Genomic DNA, 24,656 nt, shown 5'->3' with positions numbered 1-24,656 from the left:
CTATTTGCAGAGGTTCATTAGATGAAGTAAAATTCCAGTGGGACGTCGGAGGCATTTGTTGTCCACCTGCTTGTAAGTGGGCATTTCTACTCATGCAGCAATTGACATTAGGTATGGGTTACATGGGCTAGTATGTTTAATACATCCTTGTAAAAATTTGCATTCAGAGAATCTCGTTTTTGTCAATAACACTGGAGTGATTTATATAACAGCTGCTCGGCTTCTCGGGGAATACGTGCTCACTGTCAATACGTGATTCTATGCCTGTTCTTTCGTATTGTCCGTCCTTTGTGCCTCTGTTTATTGACCTGTATCATTGGAAAACCTAGTATCATAAAGTTTTATACAACTGACGCTTTGTATTTGTGATATTGCAAAACGGTTGTTTTCAGGATGTGTTCTGACACCTTTAAATAAGTTTTGTTTGGTCTGATTGTTTGCTTCCCTTCCTATTTTGTTATCTTTCTTCAGCTACAAAACAAGCTACTTATCACCCATATAAGGAATTACTCTGCGAGCGCGTTCACATCAAACTTTTGACGGCCTTCCTGGCGTGTACTACTGCAACCAGATTCTAATAACTCTTGAATTGCCATTCTGTTTCTCTTTTAGTAAATCTTTATAAGGCGCTTTCAGAATTTTGATGTTTATTGGCCAAATACATCTAATTGAATGGATAGTATTTTGAACCTAGTCTTGATCGCGATTTTTGAAGTGCATGGCATCTTGTTTCAAATGTTTAATTAATAGTGAGTTACGCGACTTGTTTTGTGGCTTATTCCTAAAATACTGACTCCCTTAGAATGTTTTCATGTCTTTTGGATTTTCAAGTACTTGATCACACTCAAGCAAATAGCATGTCTGCATAAAACATGTAGGATTTATGAATACTGTGTATTGCTATCTTAGGATTTGAACAGAAATTTCTCGCATTTTTATTGCAAGAGAACCGAGGTTTGAATCCGAAACTAGAATGATCGATTTTTGACACTTTAAGATCATTCACCGTGCCTCTGTTGACTTAACTACTGAATTATATCCCTAGTAGTTACTCCACTTTTACTGAATTATATCCCAAGTAGTTACTCCCCTTTTACTGAATTATATCCCAAGTAGTTACTCCCCTTTTACTGAATTATATCCCAAGTAGTTACTCCCCTTTTACTGAATTATATCCCAAGTAGTTACTCCACTTCCACTGAATTATATCCCTAGTAGTTACTCCACTTCGGTGGGTCGAATCCAGAATGGAGAATGCATGTGACAAGTACTTGAAGTCGATCTCTTTATTTTTCCTCACTTGCCCTTACAGTAGAGGACATGGCACCTCTTAGATACCATCGCGTTCCAATTTTGAATATCTGAATTGGTATGTTAGTATTTCAGTCCTTAGAGGTTCTTTATGATTTCACCTTCCAGTACATTTCTTTTATCTTAATAGAATCTCAGTGCTACCAGTCTTCCTATGTCTGTCCACAGGACTACCGTTCCTCTTAGTGATTTAGTATTAAAAGACAAACGGTCTGGAACTGTTTCTGAACATTTATCTACCTCTATTCTATATCACACACACACACTACACACACATATATATATCATCATATATATGTATATATAATAATATATATATATATATATATATTATATGCATATATATATATATATATATATATATATATAATATATATATATATATATATAGTATATATATAGGAATAGAGGTAGATAAATATTCAGAACAGTTCCAGACCGTTTGTCTTTTAATACTAAATCACTAAGAGGAACGGTAGTCCTATGGACAGACATAGGAAGACTGGTAGCACTGAGATCCTAGGCAGGCGTCTAGTTTCGAAAAAAAGAATATATATATATATATATATAAATATATATATATTTTTTCTTTTTTTCTTTTTCCGAAACTAGACGTCTGCCTCGCCTTCTTATGCAAATCTCGAAATAGCATGGCTGTAAGGAAATGGACCTTAACTTGTTCAGACGAGTAAACTAGAACCCGACCTTAAGGTAATTCGATGGGGAAGGTTAAGATTCAAATGTCGAAAGCCAAGTGGCTGCCATTGTTCATTCCCTTGCGTCATCTCCCTCTTCAAGGTGTGTTTAGGATATCAACGCTTATTGCAAATTTGACCTCCATGAACGGGTAAGAAAAAAGAGGGGGAGAATAAAGGACACCCCCGCAGGGGGCCGGTTCACTGTAAGCATTACTAAAGGTTCTTCGGCCCTTAACTGCACCTACGTTCTAGCTCTTTACTTTACAGACATTCCGCTTCCTTCTTTCAATTCTTCTGACTAACCATTGATTCCCTCTTGACACTGTCTTAAGCGCTGAATGGTTGACAAGGCCTCAGTGCTTGGCTTTATAGCAGAATTTCTATAAATCAGTCAGTATATTAAAACGAAGAGCACTCTCAATTTACTTATTTAGTATTCAGCTTATCTTGCGGCATCTCAAATGTGGCAGACACTGCGGGTCAAACGGGAAGGCTGACATTTAATCTCTACTTTGTTTAGGGCCCTGGGCATTTTCGTACAGTATGAAACATGCTGTGGCTTTTATGACTTCCTGTAGTACTTTGCATCTGATGTGAAGGTTTAAATGATGAAACAGCTGCGATGACCGTAGATGTGAATCAGATGTGTCATGGATTTGCTGGTTTCTTCTTTGTTGGAAATGATCATAATTTATCTTCATGATTTACAGTTGCATAAGTCATTTTTTTTTCTCTTTTCATTTTGTGTGATTTGTTTAAAGATGACGATCCAGAGAATGCATATTATTCCGCAAGTGTTTTCATGTAACCAGCCATCAAATAATGATTATGATGTCTATAGAAATATTTCTGCTGGTAGAGAAAAGCCCGCAGGCCCACACCAGATCTACTACCTGCCATGCATCACTTTAGGGCACAAAGCTGTCTTGATCTAAATCAGCCATCATAGTTTTCTCAGTCTTGACTGTTGATATTTCATTTATATTTGTACATAAAAAAGAAATGTAAAAATAAAGAGAAGATCTTGATTAAATCACTAAAAATCCTGAACAATCTCAAAAGTATAAAAATTTACTTCAGTGATTTCAATTGTGTATCATTTTTCTTTTTATAAAGGGATACGGTATTTGTATACCAGTGTTAGATTATTATCAGATTATGATGTGAGGAGCCCTTAAATAGTTGCTGATCTTAAACAACTTGTAAACTTTTTTGGGGTGAATGATCTTTATTAACCTATTTTGAAGCTAATGTACGTCACTGAGAAAGTACAAACCCTTTCCTGGAGATATGCAATATTTTTTCTCTTTTTTTCATTGTTTTGTAAAAAGTTCCGTAATGCAAAGACTAGATTTCTTAACTATGGAACCTTGATTTGAACGACTGAAGCTGTTAATCAAGGGTACATAATCGTATGAAGCCTGCTGTGGATTTCTCGATCTTTAAGTAAGCCCTTTGTCGGTATAGTCTCACAGGGAAATGTAAATACAAAAAGACCCGAGGTTTTTATTTATTCATTTATTCTTATTTCGGTTTGTTTGTACCATTAAAAACGATGTCTTTCATTACCCTTTCAATGTTGTTATTGCTGTTATGTATTCTCGGCTCTATTTGATTTCATTTGATGCTGCGCACTATGATGATGAAGCTATTCGGGTATACTTCTAGTAGTTAAGCATTAAGGAATTTGTACTGTAGTACATACGTTCATTATTAGAACTTTTTCACCTTTTACCTATTAGCTCTGGCCTTGGAGTAACCGCACACTGCTGTCATTATCCTTTATTGTGTTCTTCAGCCGGGTGTGAATAATTACTCAGGAATAATCACTGATTTTTTTACGTCTTCAGATCAGACTTCGCTCTCAGATCAGACTGAGTCGGCGCCTCTTTGTTTGCTCGCGTGAACTAACTGAAGCGAGAACTCCATTATAAAGAACTACACAAAAAATATATACCTTTTTCATTTCTGGGGAATGGCTCAGGACCAGTTGGAAAACAGTTGTTTATACATCTGCTGATACCAAGCCATTAAAATTTTACGGTTGCTGAGCCTGACGGTTCTCTAGGATTAAGACTCTGAAGTTGTTCAAATGATTCTTCTCTCGGTATGTGGAAGAGAGGTGTAGTGAATCTGTCGCCCAAGCATCTGTAGTTCATGCAAGACCTACTTAGAAATATCTTGTATAATATCTTTGGCGTTGATTTCTGTATATCATTACTGCGAACTCTGTTTTATTTCGCTTAAGTCACTCAGGGCGAACGCATACTCGTTACTGGAGGCTGGTCATGAAAAGCATCTTAGATATTTCAAACACGGATATTTACGTTATTGACAGAGGTTCGTTAGATGTTTAAAATAGGGCATTTCTCTCCAAACAATAACCTACACTAAGTGTGGCTTACATTGTGTTGATATGTGTAATACATCCAGAGCAATACTTGTCTCAGACAGCGCGTCTTGGGGGAATTCTTGTTCGTTTCGGTTCATGATTTTATGTCTGGTAGACTCTTATCGGCTTTCCTTTGTGTCTGCCTTTTGAAGTATATCCTGGGAAAATCTACAAAGCTTGACTGGGCTGGTAAGATACTTGTTTTGGAAGCCCGATTGTTATACAAATGTCATTGGTTCTTCTTTTTTGTTTGATAGGGTTTGTGGCTACTGTAAAGAAATGTTTGAGTGTTTTCCTCTTGGATGTCTAATTAAATTCTTTACATACTCGTATTTTCATTAGCCTCATGAAGTTTAATATAATTACAATGAATAATTCAGAAGTAGTAAAGCAGTTAGTATTAAACCCTTTTCAGGGTTCTCGTTTGTCCATTTCATATATGCTTACCTTGCCATCGTATTTTCTTCCTTTCTCGTTCAATCAAATTCCTGAAGCATCTGTTTAGTGGTAAAAGAGGAATTACTCCATGACCACGTTCTAATTCCAGCGCACATGCTCTGACTCTTGATAACCTTGTTTATAATACCGTAACCAGATCTCATTAACTCTCATTTCCTCTATGATTTTTCTTTACTGATTTTCCGAGATGCCGACACATAATTTTCTTCTGTATATTTTTCACAAATATCACTCCGAACTGAATAGATTCTTAGCCCCCTCCTTCGTTTATTTATTTCCCTCTTAACTGCAAATATGTGGTGTGTTTCGTGTCATGTGCTATTAATGCTTATTTCTTTTAAATTTTCTCCGTGTCTGTTTCATTTTCAAGATTTTATAATATTGCTTTTCTTAGAAAAGATAACTGTTATTAAACTAGGTAGAGATAGTGGAATGTACCTGTTTGAATCCAGAGCTGGGGATCGGTAGGATGCAAGAGCTTTTGGAAAGAAGGGTCTCAACACTCAAGAGACGGGAGACTGTTTGCAAATTAGGGTTGAATGGCGCAAGGTGTCTAAAAGTCCTACGTTTTGCTATTGAGGCTTCAGGTGTATATACATGATATGGCTAATATTGTGGAAGTTTACTGCAAAGGGAGTCCATCCATAGTTAGGCAGTGACCGTTGTGTTAGAAGAAACGACATTAAGAAGATTTTAAATAATATATATTACATATATGGAAGGCTCCATAGAAGAAGGCAAAACACACACACGCGCACACACACACACATATATATGATATATAATATATATATATATATATATATATATATATATATATATATATATATATACATACACACACAAACGGTGATTACCTGATATGCCCGAGCAAGGTCATAAATATATGTGTTTATTTACGTGGACATAAAGTTCCTGCTACTTGGAGTGCTTGCCTAATCCCAGAGTGTTTCACTTCCTATTCGTTGGCAAGTTTAATGGCATTCCTGTCCGCAGTCTCAAGGGCCTTTCTTTTTTTTTTAACTAATATTTATTTATAAGGATTCATTGTTTCAAAATACTGACAAACTGGATTTTCCACTTGCAGTAGCATTCATTTCTAGTAACTGTTTCTTAATATCGAGATCTATATTAAACTGACACTCAGAATTTAGTCCTCATTGTGCGCCTTTTGCGGGAAACACCACTTCAGTTATTTCATCACTCCTCTGTGCAATTTCTGAGCTTGAAGATCTTTTGCTGTCACAATCTTAATTTAGTTTAAAATTATTCTGTCTGAACCATTCCGAATACTCTGCACCATCAAGAAAATACCCTGTTATAATTCCTTTCGTTACTCTGCATTATTTTTTGCCATGACCATTATTGCGAAATTTCAAAAAACCTTGCTTCTGGAAAGGTCTTCACCTGCTGGAACGTTGGTATTCCGGTATTGTTCTTGAGCTTTGCTTGCGCCACACCACGCTGGGCATTTTTTTTCTTTTTTGCCCTACTAGGAGTAGTCACTCAGTTCTGGGCGCTTAGAATACCCTTGCAACTCGGGGCTTCCGCGCTTCCCAAAGAAGAGCCCCACGAATTTTATCACGCTCCAAAGATATTCGCATTTGACGTTGTCCCTTTCCATTTTCATTCTGTTTATTTTTGGTATTTGTCGTTTTCTTTTGAATTGTAGTTCTCTTTGTTTGGCCCTTCTGACTCCGGAAGCCTGGTGAGCACAGTATGCCCTACTAGGTTTGTTTCATGGTGTTTTGAATAATAATAATAATAATAATAATAATAATAATAATAATAATAATAATAATAATGGTGATGATGATGAATCCTTCGCCTTAAGACGCCGTGACACTGGACAATTTTTTCTCCTTCTTTTCCTTCTTAAACGTCACAGGATTGGTTCTTTTCTTTCCGTCACCGTGACCGCTTCACCCCAGTCCCGCTTAGCATACCATCTCACGCTTAGCCTTGACTTTTAAGGGCATTTGGGAGGTCCTTTTTGTCCGACTTGGTAGGAACATGTATCGGGTATTCCGCCTTCTGCTATGACTCCCTCTCGTTTCAGGATGAAGGTAGGCTACTATTGATCGTAACTGTTTCGCAAAAAATTGGTTTGGCGTATATTATTTTTATCCGAGAAATTATTAGGAGAGGTAGGTATGAAGGTAAGTAAATAAACATTCACGGGCTGCCCGAGAGCAAGAACGTGCTGGCATAAGGCCATATAATTCTAGAAGAGGAGAAACAGGCGCACTCACAATTCGTTGTCTGTTTATTTACTGAATCTCTTATTCTCTTGCATTAGTTGTATATGTAGTTTCAGTGGACAAAATAACTTGCCATTGCAACTTCCTAAGACTTTTTTGATACGCTAATCAGCACAGTAATTGGATTGAAGTAGGAAATAGACATAGAAACCTCAACTTTTGTGGTGGAATTCGAATAACACTCACCACGCTAGGGCGAGGATGATGTAACCTACCCTGTAGGGAAGCATGTAAATCTATTCCAGTTCATATATATATATATATATATATATATATATATATATATATATATATATGTGTGTGTGTGTGTGTGTGTGTGTGTGTGTGTGTGTGTGTGTGTGTGTGTGCGCGCGCGTGCGTGTGTCGAAATCTGATGCTTTCAGCTAACAGTGCTATAAAATCTTCACTTTCGTGAGCGTTTTAGCGGTGTTTGCTTCGAGGCTGGCGCGCACACATTAAAAAATCAAGCATACTGATATTTGGTTTGACATCAGTTATTATCCTCTCATTGAAAACACTACTGATTCACTCAGATTTTTTTTTTTTTTTTTTTTTTTTTTTTTTTTTTTTTTTTTTTTTTTTTTTTTTTTTTTTTTTTTTTTACAAACCTTCTCCCTAAATATCATAGCACGTCATTGTTTACAGACGCTTTGTCTGGAGTGGCTTTCGACTCCTGTGTCATCCTTAGTTACAAGCTCACGGGCTTTCGGTTTGAGTTTAGTCGTGCCCATTTCCATTTTCATGCTATGGCTATGTTTGTGTGCTTTGTTTGTGTGTATATATATATGTGTGTTAGTGCGTGTGTGTGTTTTTGTGTATGTATTCATATAGTTATATGCATGTATGTATGTATCAGCTTTGACTCATATTAGTAATTGTTCTTGTGCTCAATGCTCAGTGTTGTTCCGTGCGGTGCAGTATGAAAAGGACTCGGTGAAGAAATGTTTAGTTTCATGACATCTTCGGGAATGTGAAGAAGCGTGGCAGCCTGACTAGAATGGAACGCATAAATACTGCGTGAGTCAATGGAAATAAAAGCAAGATTTTTGTGGTGTTCAGCTATGCCCCATTATTATTACAAATAAACCATCAATGGTAAATGTTCAATGCGTGGAAGAGACAAGCAATAATAATAATAATAATAATAATAATAATAATAATAATAATAATAATAATAATTATAATAATAAGAGATATTGCTGCATCAGCTGCAATCAACTTGTAAATAGTCTTCTCTATTTTTCTAATAATAGCTTTCTCTCTGCTACTACAACTGGCGAGTATTGCGCCGATATTACTCATCAGGAGGAGTCAATTTCGGGGATATTGCTTAAAATTTAGATCGACTTATATTTTGATTTGTTCATTTACTGTGACAAATAAATAAATTTTAAGCAATATCCCCGAAATTGACTCCTCCTGATGAGTAATATCGGCGCAATACTCGCCAGTTGTAGTAGCAGAGAGAAAACTATTATTAGAAAAATAGAGAAGACTATTTTACAATTTGAATGCAGCTGATGCAGCAATATCTTTCAATAAAACTTGTTTGAAAGAGGGTCTCCTTCCAATAATAATAATAATAATAATCTAATAATAATAATAATAATAATAATAATAATAATAATAATAATAATAATAATAATAATAATAATAATAATAATCATACTGAATATAACAAAGGAAACGTAGTGCTTGTTGATTTTAATTTTTTATGAGATTATTAAGAGTAAAAACAGAGATCCAGGTAATGAGTGCCCATGTAGTTCATGTGACCGGGAAATGAAGGATCTCAGGGCCTTACTTTCAGGATGCATGTTTTTTTTTCCCCTTTTAAATGTATTTGGATGTGAAGGAAATAACTATTAACGTCAAAGATTAAGCTTAATCTTGAATGAAATATCTTTATTTATTTATTTGCTTACATATATGAGGAAATCTTTTTTGGGATAGTGGTATGCCAATACTATCAGGTCAGCTTTGTTAATAATTAATTGAATTAGCAATATTTGTAACTTAAAAGTTAAAAGAAATAACAAAATAAATCTAGTTTTCATTTTAGAAATCATAATTTCATTCGTAGCTGATCCTAATCTCCAGTCGCCGTGAGCACAAGCGAATCCTTGGAACGGTATGGCTCTTTTGTTCCACTGTATTTTAAATTTTTTTCTTGGTGAAGCGAATTTCGTGCTGCAGATGAACGCTATGTCGTGCACGTCAACTGCAAAATTCTAGTTTTTTATGGAGGATAAAAAGAAAAACTCGGTGTTACATTTTTCAAGCTGGCTAAATATCTCTCGTCTTGGACTTCTGTTGACAGAAGGTTCTATTTTAAAAGGATCGAACTTTGTGTGTGTGTGTGTGTGTGTGTCAGCTTTTAGCAAGCCATTTGACTCATTACTAGGTATGTCATGAGATTTACAATGAACTGGGTAGAATAGGTCAACGTTGTTGGTTTCAGTCTTGTTTCTTACAGTTTATGATTTGACTTTTGAGCCATCATTGGCCATTTTGTAGAAACCATGGGAGGCTGTAATAATTCCTACGACGAAAGTTTAGCAGTTTTACAAAAAGATTAATTTGTTACGTATATATATATATATATATATATATATATATATATATATGTATATATATATCATATATATATATATATATATATATATATATATATATATATATATATATATATATATATATACATATACGAAGGAAAAATAAACAACGGAGTTTTCCTTCGTGGCTTATACTTTTATTTATGGATTTATCACGTTCCAAACTTTCGTGATTCAATTATACACTGTATATATATATATATATATTATATATATATATATATATATATATATATATATATATATATATATATATATATAATATATATATATTCTGTTTGAAAAAATTATAATATCTGTTATTGTGGAAGTATCCAAGTTGATTGATCAGCAAATAAAAATTTGGTGTAGTTAACATGATACTTAAAGCATTAGAGTACCAATATCTGTGAAGTCCTTTAACATTCACTGAGTTCCTATTTAAATTTCTCAAGAATGAAGAAAATTTGATTCCTTCCTAAAGTTTAGGAATATCTTATTCATGGGAGACACACCTCCTCTCCCGTCGTATCCTTCTCTTGCCCCTCCTATCTTGTATGCGAAGAGGCGGGTCGAAGCTTAGCCTTTATGCCAGTTCTTGGTGTATATCGCTGGGGATCGGGTCGGCGGTGGGCATTGGAGGTGGGCACAGGGCATGCATCGGAGGGGAAGCTTTCGGTTTGGAAGTTTGGCCATGTCCTTGGTAGTCGGTACATAGCTTCCCCGATACCTGGAGGAGAGGCACACACACTCATTCCACCGCTCTCTCTCTCTCTGTGTCTCTATACTCCTGTCTCCCTCACACGCGCTCTGCCACCATTACCTGGCTCAGGTCTTCGATACGCTTAAGAGCCGCCCAGCGTGGCATTCATAAGCGAGACGCGCCGATCACAGTGAAAGGTCTTCCTGGCTTCAGTTGGTAGGTGGGTAGAAGGAGATCAGCCATGGCCTTCTTGACATGAAACACTGCCGCCAGCCTCCCTAGTTACAGCAAGCAAGTTTTGGGTAGAGTCAAGAGCGAATATCTAGTGCTATAGATACTGCCGGGTTGTGTGGACGCCTCCCATTGGGCAAAGGAAATTCCGTGCAGAAAATTCCCCGAAACCTATATGGCTTCGGTAATTGTGATGTGGTATTTTTCTGTACATAAGGAAGAAGGATTTGCTGACTTGAAAAAAGTGCTAGTCACCCCTCACCGCATGAATTAGTGTCTCGATTATAAGCAATGGTGACCTTAATTCGTTATAAGTGATTGTGGGTGCTTTCAAAATTATTTGAAATATCTTGGATAGTTGGAGTATAATCTTTTGGATTGCTTTATTATGACCGGATTATGGTTGTCATAGCTTAAGCCACAGTGTTAGCCTTTTTCATTGTGTTTGATCAAGTGTAGTGCACCATGGCCTGCTATTTTGAACGAAAACAGATGACTAGATCTCTGCCACTGCTTTAATATTTATTATTTCAGAGTTGTGAGATGAATTTACACTGAAATGTCATAGCTTCTAATTGATGATATTATAATCCATGGTTTCATTAACAGAACAAAAGTTTCTAAATCCTGAATAACCAGGCGAGGCAGTCAGGTGTGACTTGTTTATATGGGAAGGAAAGTTTTCAGTTCTCAAGTGCCTCATTGACCCGAGTTTCCAAGTGTTAAATTCTAACCGCAGTGATGTGAAAACCCGTTTTTAGAACAAGCTTTTCTTCTTGTGTTGCATTTGGGATCATGACGCCGAGGTGATAGGAATTTCTTTGTTGTTGTTGTTGTTCCAAAAGGTTCCAGTGGTTGTTCAATAACTGGAAGTTCCCCTGGCGCATTAGGGAGACGGGCAAGGATGGCGGAAGGCGGGATATTGAGTGGAAATTATTTTCAGCGATAATTTATACGCACTCTTTTTTCCCTTTTTTCAATATGGCGTTTAAACCCTGAGCGACCTTCTTGACCCCCGCCGAGTAATAAACAGGAAGCGACCTAAAATGGAACTCAGCGGGGACTTTTCCAGCACGTCAGACTATGCAGTTGATTCCCCGGAGATTGCACGATCATTCGTCAATGCGTCCAGGCAGCAGCTGCATTCAGTATCGGTGCCAGACTTAAGTCACGACAACGCGCTGGATATTCAGTGCACGACTTCTCACCGTGGCACTCGTGACCTACCTGATGTTCACCAAACGAGCCAACAGTCCGTCACGGGCAGTGATGCCCCATGGGAGGCGTCACCGGGAAAGATTGAGGAAGAGGCGGAAAAAGATTCGAGGGAAACGAGGGATGGCATTAGTGACCTTGACACGGTAAACAATGGAAAGAAATTCTCTTCCAAAGGTCGTCGTGTCCGGCGTCAGCCGATTCGTGCTGATACGCACCCGAACATTGAAGTGCACGGGAACCATCACAAGAGCGTCACGGGAACGTGTCATTCTTATGGTGGACCGCAACTTCAACCGAAAGCAAGCCAGCGATGTATGAATGGCTTGCGACGGTCTTCCATGCCGAGTATGTTGAGGAAAAGTAGCAGCGCGGAGGACCCTCAGGAGATGCCGTCCAGACTCCACCCCCCTCTCAGGCGGCTCTCTGACCTTCGAACTTTGACGTTGACCCTGGGCCTCCAATTACATGGATCAATCCTCAACCTCGCCACCGATAAATACCGCAAACAGGTACCTCAGTGTGTACACGCTTCTAGAATTGCCTTTCTTGAGTGAATGAGAAATAGAAGCTTGGTTTTAGGTTCTACTTTTGTTTTTCAGATATTCTGCTGACAGATTGAAAGGTGTAAACTGTCTTACCTGCTTGTTAGTCATCTTCATTTGAAATATTTGCTAAGGTTAATCGTGATTGACTATCAACAGAAGCCACCTGCAGTAGCCTGTACCATTTCCTGATACCATTCAGACGAAAGCAAAAGCTGTTTTCGGAAATATTTTGTTTTCCTTTCGGGTTAAAAAGAAAACAAGATTTGTTTGTTTTTTTAAGTGGAAAATGAGAACAGAAAACTTGCAAATCCGGTATGAAAAAACATTTATTTGATTCGTGACAAGTTTCATCCCACCATCGAAGTTATATATAGATGGGTTTGTAATTTCCAGAATATCGAGCGTAATTAGCAATAAATTTCATTAGATGGCTAAACCATATGAATTTAGCAGAAACTGAAAATTACCAATATATATATATATATATATATATATATATATATATATATATATATATATATATATAGATATATATATATATGCAATTTTAAAGGCAATAAACGTCTCTCGAGATCCTCTCTGGAAAGAAACAATGGCTTTTTCTGTTTTCTGTCGCATTGAAATCACGAAAATATTCTATACTGTAGTTATCAATTCGTTTACTGCGTTATCCACATGCAAATATCTTCACTATTTGTGGCTCTCTCTCTCCTACCTAAAAGAAGAAAAAAACAAAAGGACCACACACACTTAAAAAGAAATGTGGGCCTAAACTGCTTTTGTTCCGTAAAAGCATATCACATTGATTTTTACTTTCTTCACATGTTTCGCATTTCATTACTACTTCCCATCCAGGACCTACTCATGGGTAGGCCCGGCTCCGTCTTTACACTCCACTGAATACTACTGGTCTTACTAACCGACTGTTTGCGAGTCTACCAGACTTTAAAGTTTGCTCTAGGTTTTATTGCATAGATAAGTCTGGTTTTTATGGTATTGATTGACTTCCTCAGTTTAAAAATATTCTCCCTTACTTGCCATTAATATAACTGATCAGTTTGTTGTTCAGTGTGAAAAGAAGTGTCTCTTTTAAATACGATGGCATGTTGGCGAGTTCAGTCATTTTCGGCTTACCTTCACGAAATTGTGTGTTTTGCTCTCATTTCCACTCAGGAACTAGCATCGAACGATGAAGCTCCTGACTACGGAAGATGAAACTTTACTTAGTTCAAGTATCCCTTAAACTAGTCTTCATTATTTTTCCCATGATTTTTTTTCCAGAAAGCAGACAATTTAACTTTTATATACAAAGAATCACCTGAGTAAGTGTCTCCTTAGTAGATTGCCTCCAGATACCATGCACCCTTACAAGGAGAGGGTCTTTGTAAGGTATATTTGGCACGATTGTTTTCTATTTCTATCGTATGCGAGTTCCGTTTAAATTCTGCCTCCTTGGGTTGTGCTTGCTGAGAACCTTAACTGATTCTTTATCATCGAACATTTCCTACCATAAAGTTGAAACCAGGTGTCCAAGCAGGATAATCCTGCTGTCAGTGACATAAAGGCTCAGTTAAGATATACCCCGTCCCCTGATAAGTGGGTGTCTCCTTAAGTAGTAGGCCCTTGGTGCCTTCTAGTTTTTGTCGCGTAACCCCGACCTCGCACCAGTTTTGAAGAATTCAGAGTAAGTGTTCGTCTGTCTGACCTCCGAAGTAATCTTTCTGTTGATACGTCGACTATTCACTGAGGTTAGCAGTTTCTCTCTCTCTTTCTCTCTCTCTCTCTCTCTCTCTCTCTCTCTCTCCATAACTTGACTCTTTCTCTCGCAGATTTCGGCACCTCGTATTCTGGAAGAAAAAAAATCTCTTTTCATTAATGAAGTTTCTTAAGAAAATCTAATTTTTTTTATCGTTAACATCGATTACGTTACATGCAGTTTGACACTCTTTAGTGGCAGTGACTCATCTAATCGGAAGAAGTAAATTATCGAGTATCATCTGTTCTGCACTATACGAAGAAATCAGTCGCTTACCGTTGACTACCAGGAAACGACATCACTCCGTCCTTAGACATATCTTTAATTAGAGTGACATACGTATTATCTTGCCAGAAAAAGATTCTGTCTTGACGCTTATAGCAAGGTGAAATAGAGAAAGAAAAAGCAAAGGAAAAAGCAGTCAGACCGGCTAATATTTCCTTCAGTATTATATATCCAAGAATAAGCTTCAACTTATGGGACTGATAATATAACCGTTTCCTTCGTCATCGTGTGCCCGTTATGTTAATTTGTACCTTATACTCTATGCCATTTTTTTTTAAATTCTATTTTATTCGGGGGCCGAGAGTCGAGGCATTATGCCCTTCAATGGTCTCCTGAATTTGCGGAGGTACTGTTATATTATCATAAAAAGGATTATTTCAAGGCTCTGTGCAATTTGGGTTGTGGGTGTCAGTAGTGCTTTTCATTCGTTAAAAATCTGAATTGCATGAAGTCTTAGGCATACGCTACTTTCTGCTTGCTTGTGCGAATTGTATGCTATTAATGACTGGTTGCCTACTGTTTCCTTTGCTATTGAAGACGTGTCTGTATTCATGTTCTTTTGCTCATGAGTATGTGTCCTGTTGTCATTTGATATTATTTTAATTGTATTTTGATTATTAGTAACCGACTACCTACTATATAATGCGAGTTCTTTTTATATCAAGGAATTCCTTCTCGCTTGCACTGAATTCATTTGTGTATATGATCGGACAGCCAGTGAAAATTGATTGCGCCTGATATGAGCACAGCTAATCGGCGTGGATACAGTATAGGCTCAGAGTGCCATTAACTAAGTTTGTTCGAGGTCAGTTGCCCAAATATAGGCAACATTAATCCGATGAGTTCTTAGTCAGTTGTTATTTTCCGTTGTACATTTTTTTCGTTGAGTTTCTGTATCTTTGAATGACACATATTTAAATGATTTATGGCGAAAATTCTTTGGCTTTAAATAGTATCTTGGAAATGTACGTTTTAGATTCCAAAGAAGAAAAGGTGTCCGGTTTTCTAAATTTAGATTCAGTGGTTAAAATCTTAATTTACCGTTTTATAATTTTAGCTTTATTTTGAAGTCTTACAGGTTAAGTTTATTTCTTTTTTAAAAAAGTTTTTTCACGAAAATAAGCTTCGTTTCTTGAGCGATTACTCTTTCAACAGTTCTTTGTATACTTGTATTTCATAGTGCCAATAGTACTTCTTACTACACTTCATGACATTAGAAAGATTTTTAAAGGTTGCATATCATTTCCTTGTGTCTGTCTCTGACCAAACACATTTATTGAGCTTAACTTCATTTTAAGTTTTATATCTCATTATCACACAAGAATTAACACCGCAAATTCACAATTTCCTAAAAAAATTAATGTATTTAATTTTACGAGGCTGTTCAGTGAGTAGCGTTGTGGCTGAATATTTTTCCAACAAAGGAGGTATTAGGCATTGCGCATGTGTAATCTGAATTCCATTCAAGTTCATCGATTACGAATTTGAAGAGTAAATTACTTGCTCCTGTCTTAATTCCTGTGATTTAGTAACATTTTTTTTCCTGTAACTTCTACATATTGGAGATTTTGTAAAATATTTCCGTTGGTAGCTACTAAATTTCCACCAAATGGCCACCACATTTGCTGAAATTTCATAAGATAAGATATCTGATTTATTTACGAAGGTTTCAAACAAGCTTTATTAAGAATATAAAAAATTAGATTTCAATAATTTATTGATACGAAACTGTAAAATCGGATTATCAGTTTTCGATACGGATATATTCTTGTTTACTGACCGTAAATGATTTGGTATCGATATCAGATTTCATGTTTTTCATTTGCACATTTCTGAGGAAGCGTCTATTTTACTCTTTTCGTTCAAAGTCCAAAATAGGATGGTATTGAATGCAGGTCAACTCAGGGGCTGTTGAACGTTACGAAGAAGGCTTACCGAAGACTCGTTGACATAAATGACTTATAAATCCGCATATTTTGTTCGCGCCCTATGTCTCATGTCTCTCACACCATAAAGCACCTCATATACATATAATGGGCGTGCAGTCCCGTTCAGGTGTCGTCCAAGGCTTCCCTAAAAGTCGGAAGAAGAGATCGTAATCTTGGTGGATCGTCTCGTGGTTTGGTTTGCTTTTTAGATTATGATAGTTGCTAATCGTTAAATGTGGAGTCGAGAAAGCTTTCCCTTCTGAATATTTCATGAGGATAAGGGCGGATGAACACGGTTGTTTCTTTATCTGTCATGAGGTGTTTATTTTGTTCTCTCTTTCTCTCTCTCTCTCTCTCTCTCTCTCGTTTATGATAAATTCTCCAGTTTTTTTCCATATTATGACTTCCTCGAGATCTTTCCCTCTCCTTCTCATATAGGAAAATCTTAGTTGTTACGAAATACATGGATAGAAAAGAAAACTATGGTTGAATTTTGAGAAATCTTTGTACTCGCGAAACATTCCGAACAAAACAATTAGTCGAAAGACACCACGTTTCCATTGTCAACTATTTCAGGCAAGTGTTCATAGGAATAACTAGAAGCCATTGAAGACATTCTAGTCGTGACTGACCCTGTCCAAAACACTCCGGAATTCTAAGGAACAACGGCTTTGGGTACTTCCAAATTACATCGCTAAAGATCGTTCGTCACTGGCTTCTCTCTCCTGATGGTTATTATAGCATTTCCATTGTTCAGGCTTCCCGGTATGAGATCCATAAATATAGCTCTCAAGAGTCGTGGATTTCCGGCGCTATATGTAAGACAGTTCGTGCTGCACCTGGACATCCAGGTAAATTGGGTAACCTGCGGTAACCTTGATTATGTCACCTCAAGGCTCAGACCTTGACTAAGTCGCTAAATGAAAAGGTCAAATGTTGAAAGGAAAAGACGAGTGTTTGCTGCTCTTGAGGTTCTAGAATCATAGCCCGATGTGATGAAGTTGCTTTCTTGAATGTGGCTTCTGTTGGTAAAAGTGGTTCATCACAGTATCGCATATTGTGGCCCATTTGGACTATCATCCATGTCGTTTTGTTACTTCTTCTACATAGGTTTATTAAGCCTGGAAAAAAAGAGAAAGAATGCTATATAAATGGGGCAAGTCTTTTAATGTAACTAATTTCCATCAAGAAGCTGTGATCTTAAAAATGTTATGAAAGAAGATTTTTCCAATTATTATGTTTCATTAAAAAAATCTGACTCATTGGAAGAAATTATTTAGGATATTTAACAAACATATTCAAAGAGAATTTTTTGTATATGTTTGCCGTGAATGACATCTTAATCTGCTTAAATTAGTTGTTTATTTAGAGGTAATTTCCAATTTCTTTTGTGATCATTTGCATTTTCAGTTAATATTTCATCGAGAGTTTACCTCCTCATCTTCTCCTTTTATGCCCTCTAGTCATTTTATTGCTGCTGCAGTACATTACACTTTCTCAGTAAAATACTATATCCGTGCATGATGTCACGCTCATGTTATCTTTAGTGGACTTTTCATACTGACAATGTGATTTATCACGACGAGTTGCATCTGCTATTATGCTTAAAGAAATAATTGGTGAAGTACATGGGAGTGGATCGCTAGAGAGAGAGAGAGAGAGAGAGAGAGGAGAGAGAGAGAGAGAGAGAGAGAGAGATGGTCCCTCTAAGGAATCATCATCATGGCTGTAAATCAAATGTTATTGTTGGGGAAGCGAGGAGGGCGTGACTGTCGTGAGTGTAAGCCAGTGCCTCAGCAACTCGGAGTAAACGACAAACTCTTTATCTTTGAAATAAATATAGATAAGGATTTCTCTCTCTCTCTCTTCTCTCTCTCTCTCTCTCTCTCTCTCGTCTCGCTATATATATATATATATATATATCTATATAATATATATGTATATATAATATATATATGTGTGTGTGTGTGTGTGTATAATAGTATTATATATATATATATATAATATATATATATTACAGTATATAGTATATATATAGTATATATATACATATATATATATATAATATATATATATATATATATATATATATATGTTTAATTTCTGTGTGTAGTTAGGTATGTATCTATACGTACATGCACATGATGGCTTATAAAGGTTTAAATCCATGATGTGTGTATATATATATGCATATATTATTTTTACAAAATTTGAGAAAGTTTCACCTCCACCAACTTCAAAATGGGCATGTAATTAAGGCAGGAGATTAATTACGGTGTGAAGGCTACTGCCTCCAGTTATTTTACGGAGGTATCGTTGATTAGAATTTAATTTTCCTGCGGCCTTGTACTTTCAGATTTACACCTTTTGAAAGACCAGGTAATAGTACTGAGGAGAGTCATGTACCTCTTCCAATTATTTCAGGCTTTCAAGAGGCCACTCGTGAGAATATAATAAATCCCAGACACGGCAAGTCCTTTTAAAGACAACTTCATTTTGAAGTTCAACAGAGCTTACTGTGAAAGTCGCTACTTCTGTCCGGCCTCCAGCTGAATCTGGTAATTTCTCCTGTATTTTTTGTTCCATTTTGGTTGATAGCACGTAAAGACTGGGAATACCCAGACGACTTAATGCAATAGATAATCCCGTGTGCGCCAAAATACCTCGTATTGTCAGAGTAGGCAGCCTGGAAATTATATCGTCCGTGTCTACAGGAGAATGGAGAATATTGTCATTGGTCGGTAGTGTATGATTTTTGTAAAGCTTATTAAGGCAATCATTGCCTATTACTTTGAGCTCGGGAAGTTTGCTGATAAACGTTAATATTTTCAACTAATCCACTTGCCTTGGAAAAAGTTACATGATCGTTCAGGAAATTAACATTCTACTGAGCAAAAATATGTCGTATAGAATATAATTTTCCGTAATAGTCCCCCAAAGAAGACGTGCTTCCTAAAAGCTATCTTATAAAGTAAAATTTATTGAGATGCTAAAATGGTAAATGTTCGCGCTACTCTGAATATTCACTTGCAGAATGTTTTTCTCTGATTTAATTATGCTCCCCCATTACGAACGACGTTTACGATGACTTCACAATAGCGATAATATATTTACGATAATGCCAACTGGAAGTGAGACAGAAAGCTCAATCTCAGAGATTCCAATTCAACAAGTTGATAAGGGCTTCCAGCAATTTCAGACATAACTTGCGCGTCTTCTTTCGCACGAGAACTTTTCGGCGCTGAACACCTGTCTTACGCCTACCTCATGTAAGCCATGCTTGCCTCTCTGACCTTTTGAGAACGGAGCTCGCTCGGTGTTTTTGCAGGTCTTAAGGATAACAGTTTAGTCCCTTAAGGATGTACCCAAGCAGGAGGAGGAGGAATGATTCGATTAAAGACGGAGGAGTTATAGCTAACGAGTCCTTGATTCCTCGCTGCATACACGCCCTGCCATCTCAGAACTGGTCCTGACCTTATCTGCGTCTCTTCGAAATCTTAAGAAGATACTCAAAATCCCAGATGGAAAAAAATCGTTTGAGTCAATGGGCGGATTCTTACCTGGGGAGAAATCTTGGCGGGACGGTGGTGCTGGGAAACACTCTCAGCCTTGGGATGGTTCGAGGGCTCTTCGTGATGATCTCACAAATTTTATCTTTTGGTACTCTGGTAGGAACGATACCTTCTTTTGACTTGTAAAATCGCCCTTTAGAAAGATATGGAGATTGGTAAACAAGCGCACATAGACTAAAGTTGGGACAGGTAGATGTACAAATGTAAATGAGCTCTTATTATTTCAGATTTGGTGACCCCAAAACATGGACATTTGTGCTAATCTGACTCAGAGCACATATAAGTTTCTTACTGCTTACTCTTATTGTTTACGAAACCATTAGCGACGATATTATTGTCCAGTACCTACACATCATTCCTGTTGGAAAATCTGCATATGAAATTCGTAAACAAAGACCTCACGGGATAACGGTCATGACCGCTTTTTTCTCTCTCCTTCGTCTGCCTCTGCGGCCTTTTCGGAAAGGTGAGAGGGTTAAAATAGGCGGAAGAAAACTCTTGAGTCATTTCTTAAAATAGGAGGCTATTCGTTCTCCCTCAGAATAAGAGGGTTGTTCGCTCTTCCCTCATAGAATACAATCTGTCTCTCTCTCTCTCTCTCCTTTCCGAAATAAGAAAATTTTTTGCATCCGTTTTCTTTAGACTATGAACCAGTTCTCTCTCCCTTTCATAGAATAAAAGATTGCTCCCCAGACATTCTGCAAAATCTGGAAGCTATTCTCTCTCTCTCTGCCTCCTACGAATTGAAAAGGCTGTTTTCTCTCCATTTCTTAACAGAGGAGTCGGTTCGTTTTTCGTTCTATAAAATCGGAGGTTTGAACAAAAAAATGTTCTCCTTTAAAGCAGAGGTTGTCCTCGCTCTTTTCCATGTAATATAATACTGATTTATTTTCAATCTTAAAAGAGCGGTGCTCTTTCTTTTTTATATGAAATAAGAGGACTTTTTTTTTTCCCTCGAAATAGGCTGTTCTTAATCTCTTCCATAAAATCGGATATTCTTGAAATTTTTTTATGAAAAGAAGTTTGTTCACTTCTTTCATATTAATTACGAAGTTTTTTCTGGTTTTAAGTAGTATGCCGCTCCATCACCTTTTCATAAAATAGGTATTTGTTTTCCCCCGGTTAAATAAGAGACTGATCTCTACCGTCCTCTTTTTTTTCTCTCTCTCTGTAAAACCAAGGGCTGTTCAGAGTCCGCACACTCTACTTTCCTTAGTCCAAGAGGCTGTTGCCTTTTTTTTTTTTTTTTTTTTTATCTTTACAAAATAATTGACGTCCTTTTTTTTTCTTTTGCCCTCTCTTACGAAAAATGAGACTGTTCTCTTTCTATTTTTTCAAATCAGCGACTGTTCGTTCTCTCTTCATTTTTCTCTTCGGCTGTGAAGGTATGTAATTGTTGCAATCATTCACCAATTAAGTTGCATCTTCTACTCTCGTTTGCAGTTCATCTTCAGGCCAGTTGAGCTGTAGCTCAAATATTGGCTAACTGGTTTTCAATACGTTTTAACCTGCGGGTGAGCTGAAGTACGTTCAGTGAAGAAGTGAAAGAACCTCGTTGTACTGGCATAAAGGGAAGATGATTAGTTATTTCCAACCAAAATTTTACCTTCAGAAACAGTTGCTTATTACATTCAGCATAATTTTTATCCAGAGGATATATAGCAGGGTAAATGAGTATCAAGTAAGGTTTTTGTTAGAAAACGAACAGCGTGGGTTGTTATATACATTTGAAATCAATATTACGGTGGAGTTCATGAGGAAATTTTTCTATGTTAGGCTACATTAGGATAGAAAATTCCATGCCTTATTTTCTCATAAAAAAGATGATTCGTATTTTGAAAAAATCTTTCATGAGACCTCTGTTGCTAACTTATCGTCAGAAGTTCATACAATGTGTACTGTATGTCAGTGAAAATATTGTCCCTGAATGATCAGCTATTAAAATTTGTCAAATACACTTCTTCTCACCTGTCCAATACTCTAAATGATGCAATTTTTTCTTTGGGGTCTGAGCGCAAATTCAGAAACTTTCCTATGGCTGTAGAAGTCGTGATACCACATCAACGTCATGGCATTCAAGAAATTTCTACTGCAGGCAGATCTGCAGGCTTCCTACTTGGAGGAAGAAAACAATAAAAAGACGTCGTGTATTGAATATTGAAGTTACATTAGTATGAATCGGTTACGCTCTTTAGAAATAAAGTTTGGAAGTCACGGCTTTGACAGAGCACACCAAAATATTCTAGGTTCTCTGTAGCTCATCCTTATATTTCTAGTTCCCAGAATATTAGTTATGTTTGCCTAAGACGCCTCACCTTTAATATTTCCTTGAGAGACTTACAGAAAGGGTATCAAGATGGAGAATACTTAAAGGTCGGGCACGTGAGCTTTGTAAGACTTGGCTGTAGCATAATTTTTCATATTCCGCAATGCTATTCAAAATTGTTTATGTTTAGAATGATTAGTGGTAATTTGTTTTATATGTGCTTAAAATGCTTCAGAGGTATTGTTTATTATTTGCAAATATCTGATTCTGCATGCATGCTCCAATAGAACACAATTCTGTGAATGATATGAATTAATTCTAGTTTTATAATATAACCTAAAAAGGACACATCGTGAGCTTACTCGGCACAAGTCCTAAGTAACGTTGCATTTCTGCAATGAAGTCATTTCTTCCCAGTTGTTTAATAGGCACCTTTGTATTTGTTACATGACCTCCCATTTGCGTGTAATTCTCTTCCTTAAAAGAGGTAACATGTCCAATTCTAGCTCTACCCTCCAAACCGTTTAAAGTCTCTTACTAGCACAGCTGTAATTATGCAAATAAAGGGCGTAGCTCATGGCGCTTTGCATCATGTCGTTATGTTGTGTAGTTGACTCCCTGTCGTAGAGGCGATGGCTTAGAACGTGGTTATTTTACAGTGAAGGTAACAGTTATAATCGTGCTAATATGCTGATAATGCTTGGTATCACGGACCAGTACGTCGATTTTTAAAACAGACGGAGTTCCTGAAAAGGTTTACGCCATTACTTGCTTTAAATTTATTTTTAAAAAGACTGTTGTAGAAATATTTTAAAATTTAAACATAGTTGGTCTTCATAGATAAGAAATGTTTTATTACGTTTATTTATTACTTTGTTCACATGGAACGACGGATTTCTCTCTCATCATATCAGAAATATTCATCGATATAAAAACTGTTGGAATGTCTATATTGAAAACAGGATTATTGTGACCACCCGATCTGAGATGATATGCGTGACACTGCAACTTTAATATCAAGGTTTCTTAAGCCCAGAATCCTGTTGAAATGAAGGTCCAAATAACTTCGTCTCTTAATGTGTATTGTCCTCAACCCCCCCCCCCTACTTCCCCCCCCCCCCCCTCCCCCCCCCCCCCCCCCCCCCCCCCCCCCCCCCCCACCCCACACCCCCCCCCCCCCCCCCCCCCCTCCCCCCCCCCCCCCTCTCATCTTCGATTCCTCCCCTCTCTCTCTTTCTCTCTCTATGGTATGTCTCAACCCCCCCCCCCCTCTCTCTCTCTCTCTCTCTCTCTCTCTCTCTCTCTCTCTCTCTCAGAAATAGCGCGATGGGAGGCTTTGAATTTCTCTGATTCTATCTTCCAAAAGGAGGTGAAGTGCCTCTAAGGGAAAGGTTAACCACCTACTGCCATTACTCAGCAGCCCCCTTCCCATCGTTGCCTCCCCACTGGGCGAGAGAGAGAGAGGGTGTATTTCGCTTTTTTAGGGGTGTCATCTACAGGGTGAGCTGGTCCGGATGTCACGGGCAGGTCACGTGAGCAAGGCTGAAGACCAGGTGGAGTTCAGAGGGAAGATGGCAGTGGGTGTCCGGGTCCACTGAGATCTCTCTTTGTGTGTGTGTGTACGTGTACGTATATGTATGTATGTATTTGAATGGGAGTTAATCGAAGGAAATAATCTACATCAAAGAAAAATTTAGAATAAAACGAAGTGAAAAGACTGGGGACATGGAATGGATCGGCTTTAGATTTGGAAGATAATGAAAGGGCAAGGGAGGTGAGTGATCGAACCATTATAATCTTTCATTTCTGGAGGACGGTTATATTTAGCGTTCTATTCGTTAATATCACCAATTATTCTCTCCTTTTTATTCCTTGATTTCACTTTCTTCTTCATTTCATATTCAAAGGAACCATTATTCAGATAAGGATACTTATTTTTAGAAGCGTCAAGTTATTTTTCTTTAAATAGAAATCTTTTTGATAAAACGCAGTCCCTATTTGATAAATACGCAAAATATTCTCTGACAGAATGTTATGTTGAAAGAAAAATTTAAGAAATAACGCTTGAAATTTGTTTAAGCGAATAGGTAAAGTCTGTTTATATTTGGGATATTTATTTGTAACATAATGAACTTGACCCTGTGCGTAGGTTTGTCCCGTGTTTAGAGTACGTTTCTGAGTTTGCGTAACATAAGTGAATGCACACGTTTATAAAAACACTCAAGTAGATTTCAGTGTGATTCATGATTATAAGATTCTAACGATATCACTTGTTTGTGGCATCTCGGCTAGTAAAGAGCATTGCTGTATTATTGCATAACTGCTGCAGTTCAAACTGGCTTTGTCAGTTTGTTTAGGGATACAAAGACATTTTGTAAGCGCCCGGTACCCTAACTTTAGCGGATGATGATGATGATGCAAAAACTCGTTCACCAAA

The 24,656-nt window shown here is 37.2% G+C and overlaps 1 protein-coding gene across 3 annotated transcripts in view; it reads left to right on the top strand.

The window, feature by feature from the left end:
- The window catches only part of LOC135198036 (kinase D-interacting substrate of 220 kDa B-like), a 744,360-nt gene that overhangs the window by 441,528 nt on the left and 278,176 nt on the right, over window positions 1-24,656 (top strand). The window contains exon 1 of one of the 3 annotated variants that reach the window (XM_064225401.1): window positions 10,355-12,376. The exons of the other annotated variants lie outside the window; for them this stretch is intronic. Within the exon in view, the coding sequence (XP_064081471.1) occupies window positions 11,696-12,376 (681 nt within the window). The 5' untranslated portion in view covers window positions 10,355-11,695. Of the gene's footprint in view, window positions 1-10,354; window positions 12,377-24,656 lie in introns of those variants that run through there. 3 annotated transcript variants of the gene reach the window in all.

Source organism: Macrobrachium nipponense, chromosome 21 (genome assembly GCF_015104395.2).
Source record: "Macrobrachium nipponense isolate FS-2020 chromosome 21, ASM1510439v2, whole genome shotgun sequence".
Classification (NCBI taxonomy): domain Eukaryota; kingdom Metazoa; phylum Arthropoda; class Malacostraca; order Decapoda; family Palaemonidae; genus Macrobrachium; species Macrobrachium nipponense.
The sequence above is the reverse complement of the archived record's forward strand: the minus strand, read 5'-3'. Positions and strand labels throughout refer to the sequence as shown.